The following is a 17156-nucleotide window of genomic DNA, read 5'->3' as shown; positions in this document are numbered from 1 at the left end:
GTGTGGTGCTGGGGATTGAACTCAGGGCCTTGTGCATGCAAGGCAAAGCACTCGGCCAACTGAGCTGTATCCCCAGCCCTCTTGCAGCTGCCTTTACCCGAGAAATGCTTTCCATGGATTTCCCTGAGCGGCTCCCCATAGTCACCTTCTCAGAGGGGCTTTCCCTTGATTGAATTAGTCGTCCTCCCAACTCCACCGCCTCTCAACCTCAGACCTAATTGATTGTCTTCTAGGAAACGGTACTACCGTCCTTTCCTCTAGATTGTAGGCTCCCCGTCCCCACGTTCCAGAAATCTCCCCACCCCTGCCACCCGACCAGCGCAGTCCCGCTTAGCAAAGCGCTTGCACCCTACCCCACGCTGGCTTGGGTCGCAGGGCGCAGGGATCCCCTAAGGCAGATGCCTCCAAGACGCCTCGGTGCTGGTGGCAAAGGGGCGCCACTGCTCCTCCCGGGCACAAACTCCCGCACTGCATAGTACTGAGTGTGCTTTACTCCTTACTCATAAGGGCAGGAACAGATCAAGTAAGAGGGCGTGGTCGTGGGATAGGTGGAGCCTTGCGCCAGGAAATCGTTTGGTGGACGGGGTCTGAAGGGAGATGCCAGTGGGAGGGTTGAGCATATTCCAGGTTAGGGGCATGACTTGTGGTGGGCGGGTCCTGTGTGCTGACCAACATCCCCGCGAACTACAAATTGGTGAGGTTGCCTCGGAGCTCCTGCGCATCCTCCAAAGCCTTGAACAGCGAGTTGAAGTTGCCAGCTCCAAAACCCTGGAGCGGGAGACAGCAGGTGAGCTGGGGACCCAGAAAGCCGATGATGCTCCCTGCAGTCCCTGCTCAGGGCCTACCTGGTGGTTGTGGCGCTGAATGACTTCCAGGAAGAGTGTAGGCCGGTCCTGCATAGGTTTGGTGAAGATCTGCAGGATGTAGCCTTTCTCGTCATAATCCATCAGGATTTGCAGCTCCTGGGCGAGAGACAGGGCAGAAAGCTAGCCTTTCCTTCTAGCCTGGCACGGTGGGATCCTTAGAAAGTCCAAGGGACCTGGGTGCCCCAAGCACCAAGAAAAACTTTTTTTCCAGCTATTCCTGGCCCCTTCAAATATATCCCCAAACTGTTGTGTTACCACCCTTCTGCTGCAGCCCTTGCTAAGTAATCATCCAGCCAGGCCTGCTGCTGGGTTTGTCTCCTTACAACTCCATTCTTCCTGCAGTCCTCAGATTAGATTGTTTCACTCATCTGTTTAAAATGAGGCCCTGGCTTCAGTCCCCACTACCCCTTCCAAAACCCAAAAACCCTCCGTGGAAATGGGAACCCTTGCCTATTGCTGCTGTGAATGTAAAATGGTGTTGAGTCAGGATGGTGCCTGGCATTTTGCCAGAAGGAGCGATTGAGAGGTGAAGCCAGGGAGCCATTAAGATGATGATAATTAAGTTAAGCTGTGTATAATTGCTGTGACTGGATGATGCTGGATTGAAACAGGCTGTGTATTCAGTTGTATATAGGTCCCTGCTGTCTGGCAATAGGGTGGCTCCTGCTGCCTCAGGCACCCGCTACTTTTGAGTTCTAGCGGAGTTCCCTGAGTTCCCATTGAGTTCTCAAGGAGCCCGTTGAGGGCGGGGAGAGTTCCTGGGGAGTGCGCATAGAGTGCCAGTGAGAGTACGGGCAATAAAGTATTTCCTGTTTGAACCTACAAGTGCCTCCTGTGGGCCAGACTGCGGCAAAATGGTACACCTATTTGAAACAGAGCCTGACTCTCTCTCAAAAGGTTAAACATAAAGTTAGCCTGTGACCCAGCAGCGCCACTCCCAGGCACATACTGAAGGGAAATGAGAACATACATCCACACAATACCTTGCACATGAGTGTTCATAGCAGAGTCATTCCTAATTGCCACAAAATAAAATTATATTATTCTCTTATGTGCGTATGTGAATATGTAAACTTGAATTGCATTATTTTTTAATTTTATTTTTTAGATGTTGATGGACCTTTATTTTATTCATTTATTTATATTTTATTCATTTATTTATATGTATGGCCTCATACATGCTAGTCAAGTGCTCTATCTTCTGAGCCACAATTCCAGCCCCATGAATTGCATTTGTATAATTATAATGTGCCAATAAAAAATCATGGACTGAACTACCTAATTTGTGAAAATATAAATAAGAATAGCCCCAAATTAGAAATAACCCAAATATCCACCAACTGATGAATGGATAAGCAAAATGTGATCCATCAGTGCAGTGGGATACTCTTCAACCAAAAAAAAAAGGAATGAAGTAGAGGTGGGGGTGTAGCTTAGTATGTTTGAGGTCCTGGGGTCAATGCTCAGCACTATACACTCAAAAAGGAATGAAGTACTGACATAGGCTAAAAGTAGATAAATCTTGAAAACATTATGCAAGTGAAAAAGAAAAACAGTCATGCTGGGCCCCCTAGTGCAGCTTCTTGGGAGACTTAGGCACAAGGATCACAAATTCAAAGCCAGCCTCGGGACTTAGTGGGTCCCTAAGCAACTTACAGTGACTTTGTCTCAAAATAAAAGATAAAAAAGGCTGGGGATGTGGCTCAATGGTTCATTCCCTGGTACCAAAACAAACAAACCCTAGTCATAACAGACCACATGCTGTATCATTATATTTATGTGAAATTCCAGACTAGGTAAATCTGCAAGACCGAAGGTAGTTTAGTGGTTGCCTAGGGTTACGGTGGCATGGGAGGAAGGAAGTGGAGGGGTTGGGAGGTAATGACTAAGAGGATCAAGGTTTCTTTCCAGGGTGTTGAAAATATTCTAAAATTGATGTTGATTTTGATTTTAGCAAATAGCGAGAGATAACCATTTAATACGAGTTCTGTACCAATTAGCTGTTAAAAAAGTAAACCCAAAACACCTTCAATGCTTTGTGGCTAAAGAAGTACAAAACTGCATCCTAAGAGCCCCCAAGAGGAACCGGACCCCGCCTACTCTGCCTTGGTACACCTCTTCTCAGATGCTGTCTTCAATCCACAGGAGCCTTCCTCCTGCTCCTCAGGCACTTGGAGCTTGCTCCCACCCCATCACCTTTGCACCTGCTCTTCCCTCTGCTGGGATGCTCTTCCTAGCTTACCTCTTGGCCAGGTCCCTCTTATTATATAGCTTTCCATTAAAGTCACCTTCTCAAAAGTTCGCCACTTCCTGTAACGTAGCCCTAGGTTGCCTGTTTTAACTTTACATGGCACCGACACACACACACACTCTGTTCCTTTCTGGTTTTCCCTCTGTGTGCCTGTGTCTGCTGCAGGATGGGGGAGGCCAGATGGAACTCAGGGCTCACATTGCCTGTGGCCTAGCATCTTGCTGGGCCTTACCTCCAACACGTCAATGCTCTCCTTCACCCGGATCTTGGCTGTCTTGAGATTCTCCCGAAGTTGCTTGTAATAGGTTGATGGTACAGTCAGGAACTCCATGCCTCTCTCTTGCAAGTTGCGAATCTGTCGCAGAGCAGGTTGAGATTAGCCTTTGTCTTTCCAGGCTCAATGTCCCTAAGCCAGGTGGAGCTGCTGGGCCATGAGGAGGCAGGATCCCTGTCCTTGCTCTCCTGAGTGCCAAGATGCAAGTGGCCTCAGCCCCTTCTGTCCTTGTCTGAGTCCCATTAGAGTAGGGATCCATGACGTTCACAGAGCACCCATTATGTGCCTGTCTTTCTAGTCTTGCTTCGTCCTGTCCCTGAAGCAATCCTGCTCTGTGCATTTCATAGCTGGGAAACAGGCATCGAGAGATTTAAGTATCTGTTCTCAGAAGAGAAGCCAGAGTGGATTTTATTCAAACACAGGCCAAATCATGTCATTCAGTGTTTACTTCATAGTGGTGCCTCATCTCAGAGTCCAATTCCAGGTTCTTGCCAGGCCCTCACCAGCTGCCCCCACTTCCACCTTAGACTCCATCTCCCACCTCTCTTTCCCTTGCTCATTCTGTTCCAGTCACACTGACGATCTCCTTGCTGTTCCTGCAACCTTCCTGGAAGATGTCCATCTCAGGGCCTTTGCCTGGGCCATCCCTCCTGCCCGGGGTCCTTCTTAGAGATTTCCACGGGCTTCTGTCCTTCCAACCCTTTGCATTCTCAAAAGTCTCCTTCCGTATGTGACCTTCCTTCACCCACTTTAAAGGTGAAAATCCCCCACCTTTGTTCCCCCATATCCCACCTGGATTCTTCCAGACCTCTCACACCACCTATTTATTTAATTTGCTTTTTGTCTCCATAAGAGCAGAAACTGTTACTAATGTGTCCCACATACCTAAAATAGCACCTAGCACATGGCAGAGCCTCAACAGGCGTGATACAAATGAAGTTCCAAAGGATTGGATGGGACAGTCCAGGCTCTTCCCCTTAAGGACTAGGCAGGACCCGCCTCCCCAAGGGACAGAGCCACAGACACAGGGTGCTTAATTTGGAGGAAAGCACAAGTCTGATCTTGTAATATAATATCCATATTTTCAAGGTGAAGCAGCTGAAGCCCAAGAAGGCTGCTGAGTGCCCCAGAGACAAATGGGGACTTGCAGATCTGGGAGCAGGATGCAGTCTTCCTTATCCTCTGGCATCTGCCACCATTAAAGCCCAGAATGTTCTAGAGACACCAAACTCTTCCAAGTGAGGTGGGTAGGGATTACTTACACAGGTGTGGGGACCCGCTTTGAATGATCACATCTTCCAGTCCTGAAGCACGAGGCTCTGACCAATCACTACATTTTGTAGTGACTTGGGCCTTGTCCCAGCTCAGATAGCAAGGCCGGTCTTCAGGTGTAGGCATACTTCTGAGGTTGAGTTACACTCACATGCCCCCTTGTAATTCTACACTTTCTGCTCTTTTTTTGGGGGGTGGAACTTTCTAAGAACAGTGCTCCCCCAAATAAAAGCTCACTTCCCAACATGCTCTCTCTCATCAGCCTCTCTTGACTTTGTCTTGCTCTCCCTTCTGGAGCCTGAGGCCCAGAGCCTGGGGAAGCCATCCTGAAGCTTGTGTAAATGTAAATTGTGTCTGTGTTTTATTTTGCTTCACCACAAATTCACACGCGTAAACCTAGGTCAGCTGCCCATGCTGGATGGGGGTGGCAGCAGGAGTTGCAGGAACCAGGCAAGGAACCCTGTCAGCCCTCTAGGCTGGAGAAGGGGACCCCAGACTGCCACTGCCCCCTCCCTCCCCATTCTGCAGAGAATTTCCCTGGAGCTGAAGAGAGGAGTCTTAAGACCAGGGATGGTGGGCTGGGGTTGTGACTCAGTGGTAGAGCGCTCGCCTCCCACATGCGAGACTCTGGGTTTTATCTTCAGCACCACATAAAAAAAAAATAAACAAGTGAAATAAAGGTGTTGTGTCCAACTACAACTAAAAAAAAAAAAAAGACCGGGGATGTTGTTCTAACCGTTGTGATGATGTCCTGGGTCTTGAGACCGACGTGCTGGACTCCAGCTCCCCCATTATAGTCCACATATTCCTGGGAAAGGCGAACAGGAGGCCCCTTTCATCGCTTCCGTTCCCCACACCCCTGCCCTGCCGGAGGCCTCAAGCCTCTTCCCTCCTCTCTCCTTCTCCACCCAGGCAGGGCCGCACCTGGATCGAGGACTTCTTCATGCCCATTGCGGGCTCATTAATGGGCATCTTGATGGTCTCCTCATAGTTGGTCACCACAATGGAGCGCAGAGAGCTGTACTCTGTGTGCACTTGTGTGTCATCCACAGACCAGAAGCGGTGGAACTGTAGGTTCCTCAGGTACCTGCAGGTGGCAGGCAGGACACATCTGCTCTGAGTTCTGGCCTGGGACTGGCTTCCCCTGCTCCCACTTCCACCCTCCAGAACATGTCCCCAAGGGGGCTCCAGAAGGGAGATGACAATCTGTAGGTCTTTACCCTTGTTGTGACAGTTTTCCTCAAGGTGGAAATAAAGTGTCTTATATCAGAAGCCACATAGGAGGCCATGCTCAGGTAGGGGGACTGGGTGGGGCAGGGGGATCCTGTGCACCCTGCTGGCCTTTAACTGCCACTGCCATGGTCACCCAGGGCTCTGCCTCAGGAGTATGTTAATGTTATGGTCAGAGCCAGTCAGTTGGGATTGTTTTTTTTCTAAAGGGAGCTCAGGTCTCTGCTCTCTGCTCTGGTCTGTCCCCACCTCCTGCTGTAGGAGGCCAGCAGGAAGCAGACCAAGTCAGGTAGAGGCAGTCTGGCCCCCCCCCCCACACTCACTGGAAGGGACACCCCTGCAGTTCCTCATGGGCGGAGGCTGTGGATTGCTGTAGTCCCTGGTCCTCTCATTCTTCAGGGGACAGATGTATGGGGAATAACTGAAGGGCTGGCCCTGGTTCACCTCCCACCTACCTGTGCTCCTTTCCACCTGGTACAAGGACTGGGGCCAGGGCCCTTGTGGGGAGGGACAGGGCTCACCATTCTGAGGCAGACAACATCTCCTGATCAGGCAGATTTCCGACAACATGATCGATGATCTCGAGACCACACCTGGGCCTAGGAAAAGGACAGCACTGAGGGGCATTGAGAAGGCTGCCCCCCCAAATCTCACCACTGCCCCCCCATCATAGCCACAACTCACACCTATGCAGCTCTTACTGGGGAGGAAAGTGTTTAACTAACTCATTAGTGCAACCCCTACTTTATAGATGAAGATGCGGGGCCATCGAAAACTCCAGTGCCCTGCCCAAGGTCCAATGGCTGAGGAGGGAGGAGGCTGGGATGGGACCTGGGGCCCTCGGGTGTTGGGGCCCGTTTGCTCTATGCCCTCAGAGGGTTCCAGCGGCCGCCAGGAGCTTGGCCCCATCCCAGAAGCCCAGTCCACATGGAGGAGGGGGACAGGCTCTCCACCCCACTCCTGTAGCTTGGGGCACTCACAGCTTGGGAAGCAGGGAGTCCTTGAGCAGGGGGGCCTTGAATCCAGGCAGGAACTGGCCGCTGTAGTTCGTCTTCTCTACCAGAGTGTGGGTGGTGTCCCCAAACTAGGGGTGGGAAGCAGACTGGCTCAGCCCTGTGCCCCCACCCACCACTGATGGGCCTTTTCATGGCCCCAACCCAGCCCTGGGTTCCTAAGTCAACTTGTGATCCTGGGAAAGTCATTTCTCCTGGCCTGGGGCTGTGGCTCATTGGTAGAGTGCTCACCTTGCATGCGTGAGGCACTGGGTTTGATCCTCAGCACCACATAAAAGTAAAATAAAAATATTGTGTCAACCTATAACTAAAAAACAAGTGTTAAAAAAAAAAAGAAATTCACTTCCCCTGACTGGCATTTGTTGCCATCTGTCATTCACTTAGGAGTTTCCATCACAGTCTACCTGCCTCGTAGGACCAGAAGCCCTGTGAGGACAGGGATGCTGTGTCGCTCATCATGGTGTCTGTGGAGGCATCAGCTCTAATGCTGAAGGGTGTTCAACAGGCATAATGCTCTTCCTGCCCAAGGTGATCGTCTCTGTCCTACAGCAGCACGGGGCTGCAGAATCAGTCATCTCTGCCAAGTGCCTACGGTGTGCCAGGCTCTGCTCTTCTAAGTGTTCTACGCCAATGGTCACACTCAGCCCTCACAATGGCCCTGGGAGGGGTTCTAGCTGAAAAATCTGAGGCACAGGATGGTTCACTAGTGTGCCTCAGGTCACACAGGAGTCCAATTCCACCCTTGCTTATTTAAACTGAATCGCAGAGAGGGAAGTTGGTCTGTCCATGGACTCACAGCTAGTGTGGGGCGTGGCTTCCCAGGCCCACCCTTCTCTCCTTTCGAACAATCCCCTGCACAAAACTGATGCCCCCATGCCGTCACCTCCCACTGGGGGGGCAGGGGAACCTGGGAAGGGTGGCTGGTGGCCCCTGCCACCTCTGCACTCTGTCCAGGCACTTTGGGAGGACAGAGCCCAGGGGGAAGCCCATGTTCTGAGGCCCATGAGTGGGATGGTGTAATGGGGTGAATTAGGAGCATCCTGGCATCTCAGTGGGTTCTGGCAGCAGGAGGGGCAGGGACATCAAAGGGAACTCACCGTCTGCAGCACAGCAAATTTCACCTTCCCAAACTTGTCTTCCTCCACCCAGGGCTCCCGCACTATCTTGGCACCCCGTTCTCGGGCTTTCTGCAGGGAGATGGAGCAGTGGGAGCTGGTGAGGGCTGGGGCCCCTGAGTCCTGGCCTGCTGCTCTGGCTGGGTTGGTTTCTATGTGGTTCTGACATGGCAATGTCACCTGTCTCCCCCACCAAAGTGTGCCTCATCCCCGTTGAGCAAGAAGGGAAACTGAGGACCAGGCTCAGAGTTGGGGCTTGGGAGACAAAGCTGGTGGGTGTGTCTGCTTCTCCTAACTCACTCTGTGGCCCTCCTCCCTCTCCAGGCCTCAGCTTCCCTCCCTGTACAAAGAAGAATGGGGGTGAGAATGGGGGTGGACATTTCTGAAGTGACCTCTGTGTGTTGGGCCCTGTGCCAGGAGCCCTGCGTGCCAGGTCTGTGCCTTAATTTAGCAAGCCCTTGCTTACTTCAAGCCAGTGCGACACCCAGGCCAGGCTTGTTCTGGGGATGCACTCGGCAGTCCTCACAGCAGCCCTGTCTGCCTTCTACAGCGAGGAACACGAACTCACACAGTTGGGAAGACCCAGACCCAGTCATGCTAGCTCTGGAATCTACTCTGAACCTCCAATCCACCATTTTTTTCTTTTTCCTTCAGTGCTGGGGATTGAACCCAGGCCTCAATTGTCTTTAGGGCTGCATTTGGTTCAGAGTCATAATCCAGAAATGGTAATTGTGATCTCTCTCTCTCTCTTTCTCTCTTATTTATTTATTTGTTGGTTGGTTGTTTTAGTTTTGGGGCACCAGGGATTGGACCCAGGGGTTCTTAATCAGTGAGCCACATCCCCAGCACTTTTTATTTTATTTTTTATTTTAAGGCAAGGTCTCCCTAAATTGCTTAGAGCTTCACTAAATTGCTGAATCTGCCCTTGAACTTGGTACCCTCATACTCCTGGCCTCAGCCTCCTAAGCTGCTAGGATTACAGGCATATGCCACCATGCCTGACTCCATTTCCTCTTTTAAAACTCAGTGAGGGCTGGGGATGTGGCTCAAGCGGTAGCGCGCTCGCCTGGCATGCGTGTGGCCCGGGTTCGATTCTCAGCACCACATACAAAGAAAGATGTTGTGTCTGCCGATAATTAAAAAATAAACATTAAAAATTCTCTCTCTTTAAAAAAAAAAAAAAAAAAACTCAGTGAGGTGCAGGCTATGACTATCCCCATTACAGGTGTGGAAACTGAACATGAAAGTGAGTATACACAGTAAGGGGCAGGGTTTCTGTCACTAGGACTTAGGTATGTCACGCCAACATCCAGCCCTGACTGACAGGGTCCCTGGGACCCACGGAGAGCGGGCTGCGCCTAAGGCCTCTTCCCAGGCCAGCCCAGGTACATTCTCACCTGCACAACGTAGTCACAGTCTTCCACCTCGAAAGCCACGTCCTTCACGCCATCCCCGTGTTTCACCAGGTGGTCGCCCATCTCTGTGGTCAGCAGGGAGCGCTGGCACTGGAGTTCAAGGCCCCTGGACAGGCTCTCTGCCTTCTGGGTTCAGCCCCCCTCGTGCCCTTCCCAGGCCCTGCCCTCTGACCCCTGACCCCTCCAACAGCCCTGCTGCCACCCCGGGGCCCCTCACCTTTGTTCCAGGGGTTGAGTGCAGAGGAGAAGACAAACACAATCTACCATGGTGGAGAAGGGGGTGTGACCGGTGGCTAAGGGGAGTGTGGGCAGGTGCACCTCCCCTCCGTCCTGCTCACCCCCACAAATCCCTGGTGGAGCAGGGGGCTAGCCATGTAGGACTCCTGAATCCCGGAGTCCAGCTTCTTCTCTGCCTTGGCCTCTCCCCCTGGTCCTGAGGGTTGGGGACTTTCTCCTGTGCCACCCCTAGGACCCATGATCAGCTATTGGGTCCCCTGGGGAAGAACTCCCAGGACCTCATGGGCCACAACTCTGCTGAAACTCCCTACACTTATGGCCTTGGCTTGCTGAACTTGTGGGGCCAGCACTGGACCAGGCTGAGGAGACTCGCCTGGGAAGGTCCCTGTTGCAAAGGTGCCGACCACGTTAGAGCCCCCAAGAGAGCTCTAAGAGCAAGGGGTCCCTGGGGTGTAGATGCACCTTTCCTTGCTTGACCACATGGCTGACCACCTCCCGGGAGCCCGTCTCCAGGCCCCTGTAGGCTAGTGGCTCGAAGCCCATCTTGCTGCAGTAGAAGGAGGCAGCCTAAAGACAGAGAGGTGACAGTGTTCGTGAGGGTGGAGAACCTGCCTGGGGCCCAGATGAGAGTCCCTGTCCCCTGCCTGCCCTCTTGCTCAGGAGCTGAGACTGCACTGGGGAAAAGGCTGCTCTGTAGTATATTCTGTCTTCAAAGGAGTTTCCTTTTTTTTTTTTTTTTTTTTTTTGGGGTACCGGGGATTGAACTAAGGGACACTCAACCACTGAGCCCCATCCCCAGCCCTATTTTGTATTTTATTTACAGACAGGGTCTCATAGAGTTGCTTAGCACTTTACCATTGCTGAGACTGTCTTTGAATTCATGATTCTTCTGCCTCAGACTCCCTATTCACTGGGATTACAGGCGTGTGCCACCATGCCTGGCTCCAAAGAAGTTTTCTGCTGGGGTCCAAAGTGTTGGGTCCCAACTGGGCCCTGATCCTGCCTTTTCAAGAGCCAATTTCAGACCAGCTGGGGGCTTTCCCTGGTCCAGGGGGCCCCTCTTGCGTGTCCTCTGCCCACTTCAACACCTTGTCCTGGTTACCTGCTTGGCATTGCCAACCCAGAAGGTCACAGAGTGGAAGTGAAGGAATCGGCCTCTCTCCGGCTGCAGGAGGAGAGAAGGAGGGAGGCTGAGTCCCTGGAAGGAGGTCTAGAGAAGTGCAGGTGGAGAGGTTTCCCCTGCCCGCTCCCTCGCCCAGACTCAGCCCCCAGCACCTAGGAGAGGCCAAAACCCTCCGAGCTCTGCCTGGCCTCAGGAGACACTGCTCACGTAGAAATTGAGTCCCTGGAGTGTGCAGGAGTGTCCGGGACTGGGAAGGCCCCTCAGGAGGCAGCCCAGCTTTCCCAGGAGGAACAGCCACAGCAGCAGGGATTGAAGGGAGACTTAGCCAGAGCTTCCAGATGAGGTTAAGAGGTCAGCAGATGAATTAAGAAGAGCTGACAGTTTTTCAGGAGGGTGCAAGTGAGTCCAGCCAGTCTCGGGGAGTCCAGGTATTATCAGACCCCCAATCTTGTTCCTCTCCACTTTGTGCTCACATGCTGGTCTCCCCAGCCCAGACACCCTTCTGGACCCAGGTCCCCCATTCCCTTCCTGCTCACCTTTGCTCCTTTGTCACTATAGGTCGTCTAAGGAGAAAGAAAAAGACAGTGAGGCTCTGCCAGGGGGACAGGCACTGCTGAAGTCTCATGGCAGGTCCTCATCCCCCGGGGAGCCACCATGGCCCTAGGCAGACCCTCACCATGGCTGATCTGGGTCAAGCTTCCTGCCAGGAAGACAGGGACGCACAGCTCTTGGGAGTGCTGGACAGAGCTCTGTATTTACCAGGGCGCAGGGCCTGCCCCTGACCTCCCTGGGGGTGGGGAGCTGAGGTCATCCCATGGTATAGTCTCTCCAGGACCCCAGAATGGGACTGTGATCTTTGCCAACCAAATCCATAGTTCAGAAGCCAAGGCCAGCTTGAGGGCAGGTGTAGCTTTAGAACTTCTTCTTTTTTTTTAATGTTTATTTTTTAGTTGTAGTTGGACACAGCTTATTTATTTTTATGTGGTGCTGAGGCTCGAACCCAGGGTCTCGCACGTACCACTGAGCGCTCTACCACTGAGCCACAACCCCAGCCACCCCAGCCACCCCCTCCCCCCAACCCCCTTCAGAACTTCTTACTCAGGGAATTTGCGGGCTGATCTTGAAGCCCTCTTTGCAGAACAAACATATAGACTGTATTTGGAATAAAAAGTAATAAAGTAGTAAAAATAAAAAGTAATACAATTCCATGGCAGTTGGGGCACGTGGACAGGGATTTGCTTACTGGTTCTGCTACGTACCATGTGACTGGGGCAGGCACAGACCTTGTGAGCCTCAGTTTCTCCATCAATAAAATGGGAACCATAATAATATGAGGGGATTCTGAGAGCATAGTTCAACGCTTTGGAGTTGGACCTGCACATAGCCCTGTATATAGCACGAAGGGACAAGAGCTATTTCTTTGAGATTTGAAGGAGTCCTAAAGGGGGTTGAGTCCTTGGCATTACTGTGGCCTGAGTATTGGAAGAGAGCATTGGTCTTGCCCCTGCCCAGTCTACAGCACCCACCAGGCTCTGGGTCCATGCCAGTCCCCTGAAACTCTCTTCATTGCTTTGATGATGGAAACCCTAGCCAGCAACCCTGAGGGTTGGAGTACAGGACAGAGGACTCTCCCAGGCTATGCCCTTGGCAAGTGGCTGCACAGAACTGGAGTGTGAACCAGGGCTTCTACCTCTGGGGCCCACAGTTTAAATTGCATCTAAATGGGAGATATTGATGTCCCCAGGAAACGGAGGCCAGAGTGGCAAACACATTTCCCCAAGGTCACAGAGCTGGTGACCTTGGGGTCAGAACAGAACTCTGCCCTGCAACCCATTGGACTCTGCAGCTGGGTCTCATCCACCCATCCACCCATCCCCTCCCTGCCTTTCTCTGTCTTCTGGGCTATTCTATAGGCAGTGGAGGTGGCCCCACCCCCTCATTCTCCTCTCCCAGATGGCTCTCCAGGCTTCCTGCCCCTCCCTCACCCCCAACATCCACCTCAGCTCCCTGAGTCTATTTTCCATTTGAGAAAACTAGAGTGGAGCTCATAGGCCTAGAAGGTTCCCCTGGGGGAGAAGGGATCAGTGCAGCCCATCCATCCCTCCAGGCCAGCAGGAATATCTAGTCCCCTGCTTGCTATGGCCAAATCAAACCCCTATTCCTGGATCTTGGCCTGGCTAATATGCTGGGCACAAGATCAATGTTTTCAGTCCAGTCATCACATCTTGAGCAGCTCCAGAGGCCAATGGCTGGTGTCCAGTTCAGCTGAACAGGGTTGGTGACTATGTTCCTCCTCCACTCTGGAATTTGTTTTCAGAAGCATTGTGGGTTTGAGTCTCACTCTGGATCCCTGCAGGTGCCACTGCCATCTGTGGGCAGAGCCTAGGGACTCTGTGAGTCCCAGTGTCTGGAGCACCCTGTTCCTCCCTGATGCAACTAGCTTGGGCTGGGCTCAGGTGATAACAGATTAGCAGCAGTGGGATATGTCCATTGCTCTCTGTGCCCAGCCTGTGCCAGGAGGTGGGTTCCAGAAGCCTTGCTCAACCGTCACTCTAAACAGATGGGCACCTGAGATTCAGCCTGCACCACACCCTGAGGGGCAGAAAGGGTACACACTGGGGGCTGGGCTGGCACCCTGGAACCTGGATTTCAGAAATGACAAGAGTGGTTATGCACAGAGGTTTGCACAAGTGGCGGGTGGAGGTGGAGCTGGATGATAGAGCACTTGCCTACATGTGTGAGGCCCTGGGTTTGATCCTTGGCACCACAGGGGGGGAAAGACACACACACACACACACACACACACACACATATATATATATATATATATATTTTTTTTTTTGTNTTCATTCTAAGATATTAATAGATTTTTTTTTCTGTGCTAGGGATTGAACCCAAGTGTGCTCTGCCACTCAGCTACATCCTAAGCTCTATTTTTTTTTTTTGGGAGGGCAGGGATGGGTGGGTACTGGGGATTGAACTTTGGGGCACTCAGCCACTAGCCCCATCCCCAGCCCTATTTTGTATTTTATTTAGAGACAGGGTCTCACTGAGTTGTTTAGCCCCTTGCTTTTCCTGATGCTGGCTTTGAACTCATGGTCCTCCTGCCTCAGCCTCCTGAGCTGCTGGAATTACAGGCATGCACCACCAAGCCTGGCCCGATGTGAGTTTTATATTGCTATTTACAACAAAAATACAGCTAATTCAGGGAAAAAAGAAAATATGCATAATTAAGTTTAAACTAAAAAGATGGAAAAGACAAAGAAAACAAACCCACTGATAATGTTTTATCCATAAACAACCATTGTGGATGGTTTGGTCATACATAGATCCACATGTATGGATATATTTTCTGTAGATAATTTTTACATATACTTTGTATATACTTTCATGGCAATATGTATACATATTTGTACACATGCTTCTGCATGTGTGTGTGTGTGTGTGTGTGTTTTCCATTGAAAGACTGTATCATAATTTCTTTAACCATTTCCTAGAAGAAAACATTTAAGGGGCTGGGGATGTGGCTCAAGCGGTAGCGTGCTCGCCTGGCATGCGTGTGGCCCGGGTTCGATCCTCAGCACCACATACAAAGATGTTGTGTCCGCCAACTAAATAAATAATTAAATATTAAAAAAAAAAAAAAAGAAAACATTTAAATTGTTGCTAAGTCTTGCCATCCCGGGTGATCCAGCTCACCTGAATGCAGCTTCTCAATCTGTAACTATTCCTTCTTTCCTTTCCAGGTGGTGGGGACCAAGTCCAAGGCTTCCCCATGCTAGGCAAGTACTCTACCACTGGACTATGCCCCAGCACAAACAGTTTCTCTCTTTCTTTTTTTTAAAATATATTTTTCAGTTGTAGATGGACACAATATCTTTCTTTTTCTTTTTCTTTTTTTTTTAATGTGGTGCTGGGGAATGAACCAGGGCCTCATGGGTGTGAGGCAAGTGCTCTCTCTACCACTGAGCTACAACCCGACCCCCAAAATTTCTTTCTTGTTATTCATTAATTATTTTGGTGCTGAGCTTGAACCTGAGGGCCATTTATGTTAAGCATACCCACAGCCCTGTTACTTTTTAATAATTACTGTGAACTAGCATTAATAAATAATCTATTCTTAAAAGTTATTTTCTCCCCTGCCCCACACTTTGCTGAGGAACTAAATGTTAACAATTTAACATACATAACCACCCACTTTCTCCATTCTCATGCAGTCATTTCAAGCATACTCGGTACCCTGCATACAGGGGAGTTGACTTTGTAGTATAAAAATACAATTGTTTATTGTGTGGTTCCCTGACTTATTTTTCCAAATGCTTAAATATTGGCAACTGTGATTGGTATCCCTTTTACTTCCTCTCTGCTACATGTTGTTTTAGTACAGCGGGGTTCCCCTACTAAAGGCCACTTTCCTATGGGGTGGCTACAGTTCCCTCTAGATTCCCCACGAGCTGCCTACCTGTCTTAGTCTGTTTGATGTTGCTATAACAAAATACCTGAGACTGGATACTTTATGCAGAATAAAGATTTATTCATCCTGTGGCTCTGCAGGCTGGGAGGTTCAAAGTTTTGATTCCCTGCAGAGTCCTGAGGTGACTCTGGGCATGATGTGGTCAGAGGGTTACTCTTGAGAGCCACAGTTTAGTCAGAATGATGCCTGGCATTTTTGCCAGAGGGAATGGTTGAAAGGTGACCCTGATCCGGGATTAGGGTGGCTCCGGGATTAGGGAGGATCCTGCTGGGATTAGGGTGGATCCTGCTGCCCTAATCCCACTACTTTGGAGTTCCCATTGAGTTCTCTCAGGGTTCCTCGCTGAGCCGGTGGAGGGAGTGTGTTCCTGGGAAGTGGGTGTAGAGTGCTGGTGAGAGTTTGGGAATAAAGGTTGCTGTTTGAAACTACAAGGCGGTGTGGCGGCTTGGTTATTTTGTGCCCAGCCAGACTGCGGCAGGTTACATGTGAGACAGAACCAAGCTGGGGTTTGTAACAGCTCTTGAGATGACCCATTAATCCAGGAATCGCTTCTCCATGCATGAAGGCTCAGTACTTAGTCAGCTCTTTCAACTCCCACCTCTGGATATCTCGTGATGGGCATTAAAGTTCAGCATTAGGTTTGGTGGGGTCATTCAAACCATAGCGCCTCCCTTGTCCCCCTTGGTACCTGGTGGTGATGAACCCCCAAGCTGGCCACCCCAGGCAGCTTCATCCTTTTTGCTCCCTTAACATGGCCTATGCTTGGTAAGTAGCCCCTGCATTAAACACCCCTCTGACTTCCTTCTGAGCACCAGCTGCTTTGTGATGAGGCCTCATGCTGATTCTGCAACAAGTTGAAATTTCTTAGAAACTCTTCACAAGCCACTCACACAAACCTGCCACCCTTTTGGACCACAAACTCCAGCCCCTCGTTTTTTAGACACAGGAAGTGAGGAGAGGAGAAGAAAATGGACTTGTCAGTTCACCTGACACCCAGGCTAGGGCTGAGAGGAAATATGAACTATCTGGTGAGTCCCGGAGTCGGGCCATGTGGATTATGACGGGCCAGGTCTTCCTAGGGGAATCCCAGGTCCCTGGCTCTGCCTCCCAGCCCCTCCTCTCTTGGAGGCCTCCTTGTTCCGAAATGAAGGTGAGCAAGACCAGGATGTTTGGAGGAGGCCACCAGTCCAGGTGCTCCTGGGTCTGGGGGCTTCCTAGACACAAGCCCTGTTGGGGAATGAAAGGTGGGAAAGCAGCCCAAAATGTGAACGGCCATGTGTTTCTCTCCACCTTTCCCTTAGAATTCTCAGAACATTCAGGCAAATATTTGAAGATAAACAAGCCTATGTCCACATCCTCTGAGAGTCCCCAGTGCCTGGGACACACAAGTAAACGTGCTGACAACACCGGGTAAGAAAGTGCAGAAAACAGTCCACTTTGAGGTGGGTCAGAGAATGATTCCCAGGGCCAGGAACTTTGGAGCAGGATATTGGAGGAGGAGCTGGAGTCTGGCCTGGGATGCACGAGGGGAGAGACAAGCAGGCACTGAGACCCAGGGCTCAGAGGGAGTGCACAGTCCATGTGCCAGCAACTGTTGGAAGTTCAGAGTGGGGGAAGGAGGGAGTGGAGGGTGTGGGGCTGGGGGCCTAAAAGCAAGCAGCCATCAGAAGGACTTGAAGGACAAGAAAAGTGCACCAGAAAGCCATTGAAATCCCTTTAAGCAGCAGAGTGACAATGTCTTCTTTGGAAAGGTTCCTCTGGTTGCTGTGGGGAATGGGTTAATGGAGACCAGTTCAGAGGCTGCTGCAATCAGGGAAAGACTGGGGTCAGGGATGAGAGTGGAGATGGAGAGGATAATGGATTTGAAACTATGACAGCAGTACAAG

At 51.0% G+C, this 17156-nt stretch overlaps 2 protein-coding genes across 6 annotated transcripts in view; one reads left to right on the top strand and one right to left on the bottom strand.

Annotated features, from left to right (window-relative positions):
• Psmd9 (proteasome 26S subunit, non-ATPase 9) overlaps nucleotides 1–17156 on the top strand; it is a 37853-nt gene that overhangs the window by 3319 nt on the left and 17378 nt on the right. The gene's annotated exons all lie outside the window — the stretch shown is intronic.
• On the bottom strand, nucleotides 474–11581 carry LOC107156408 (4-hydroxyphenylpyruvate dioxygenase-like). Of its 4 annotated transcripts, XM_048785564.1 has the most exons (15): nucleotides 11473–11549; nucleotides 11333–11359; nucleotides 10949–11170; nucleotides 10776–10838; nucleotides 10136–10240; nucleotides 9654–9696; nucleotides 9419–9501; nucleotides 8004–8093; nucleotides 6874–6977; nucleotides 6415–6492; nucleotides 5588–5750; nucleotides 5400–5471; nucleotides 3350–3472; nucleotides 846–962; nucleotides 474–768 (listed from the first exon to the last, which is right to left on the bottom strand). In XM_048785564.1, exons 5-15 carry the CDS (start codon nucleotides 10214–10216, stop codon nucleotides 685–687), a joined length of 1038 nt encoding a protein of 345 aa, XP_048641521.1. In that variant the 5' UTR covers nucleotides 10217–10240; nucleotides 10776–10838; nucleotides 10949–11170; nucleotides 11333–11359; nucleotides 11473–11549; the 3' UTR covers nucleotides 474–684. The 4 variants fall into 4 exon arrangements, with proteins under 4 accessions (XP_048641521.1, XP_015357948.1, XP_048641520.1 ...); XM_015502462.2 differs by lacking the exon at nucleotides 10949–11170 and having other exon boundaries at nucleotides 11473–11571; XM_048785563.1 differs by lacking the exons at nucleotides 10776–10838; nucleotides 10949–11170; nucleotides 11333–11359; nucleotides 11473–11549 and adding an exon at nucleotides 10529–10570.

This window comes from Marmota marmota, unplaced genomic scaffold (assembly GCF_001458135.2).
Source record: "Marmota marmota marmota unplaced genomic scaffold, marMar, whole genome shotgun sequence".
Classification (NCBI taxonomy): Eukaryota; Metazoa; Chordata; class Mammalia; order Rodentia; family Sciuridae; genus Marmota; species Marmota marmota.
This window is presented reverse-complemented; position numbering and strand designations above follow the sequence as displayed.

Bases quoted from the DNA above. Each gene is read 5' to 3' on its own strand.
- LOC107156408 (XM_015502462.2), bottom strand. The intron at 10,241-10,775 runs GTAACCAGGACA...CTCTGTCTTTAG, and splicing joins GGGTTGGCAATGCCAAGCAG to GCTGCCTCCTTCTACTGCAG. The intron at 3,473-5,399 runs GTTAGAACAACA...GCTCTGCGACAG, and splicing joins CCCAGGACATCATCACAACG to ATTCGCAACTTGCAAGAGAG.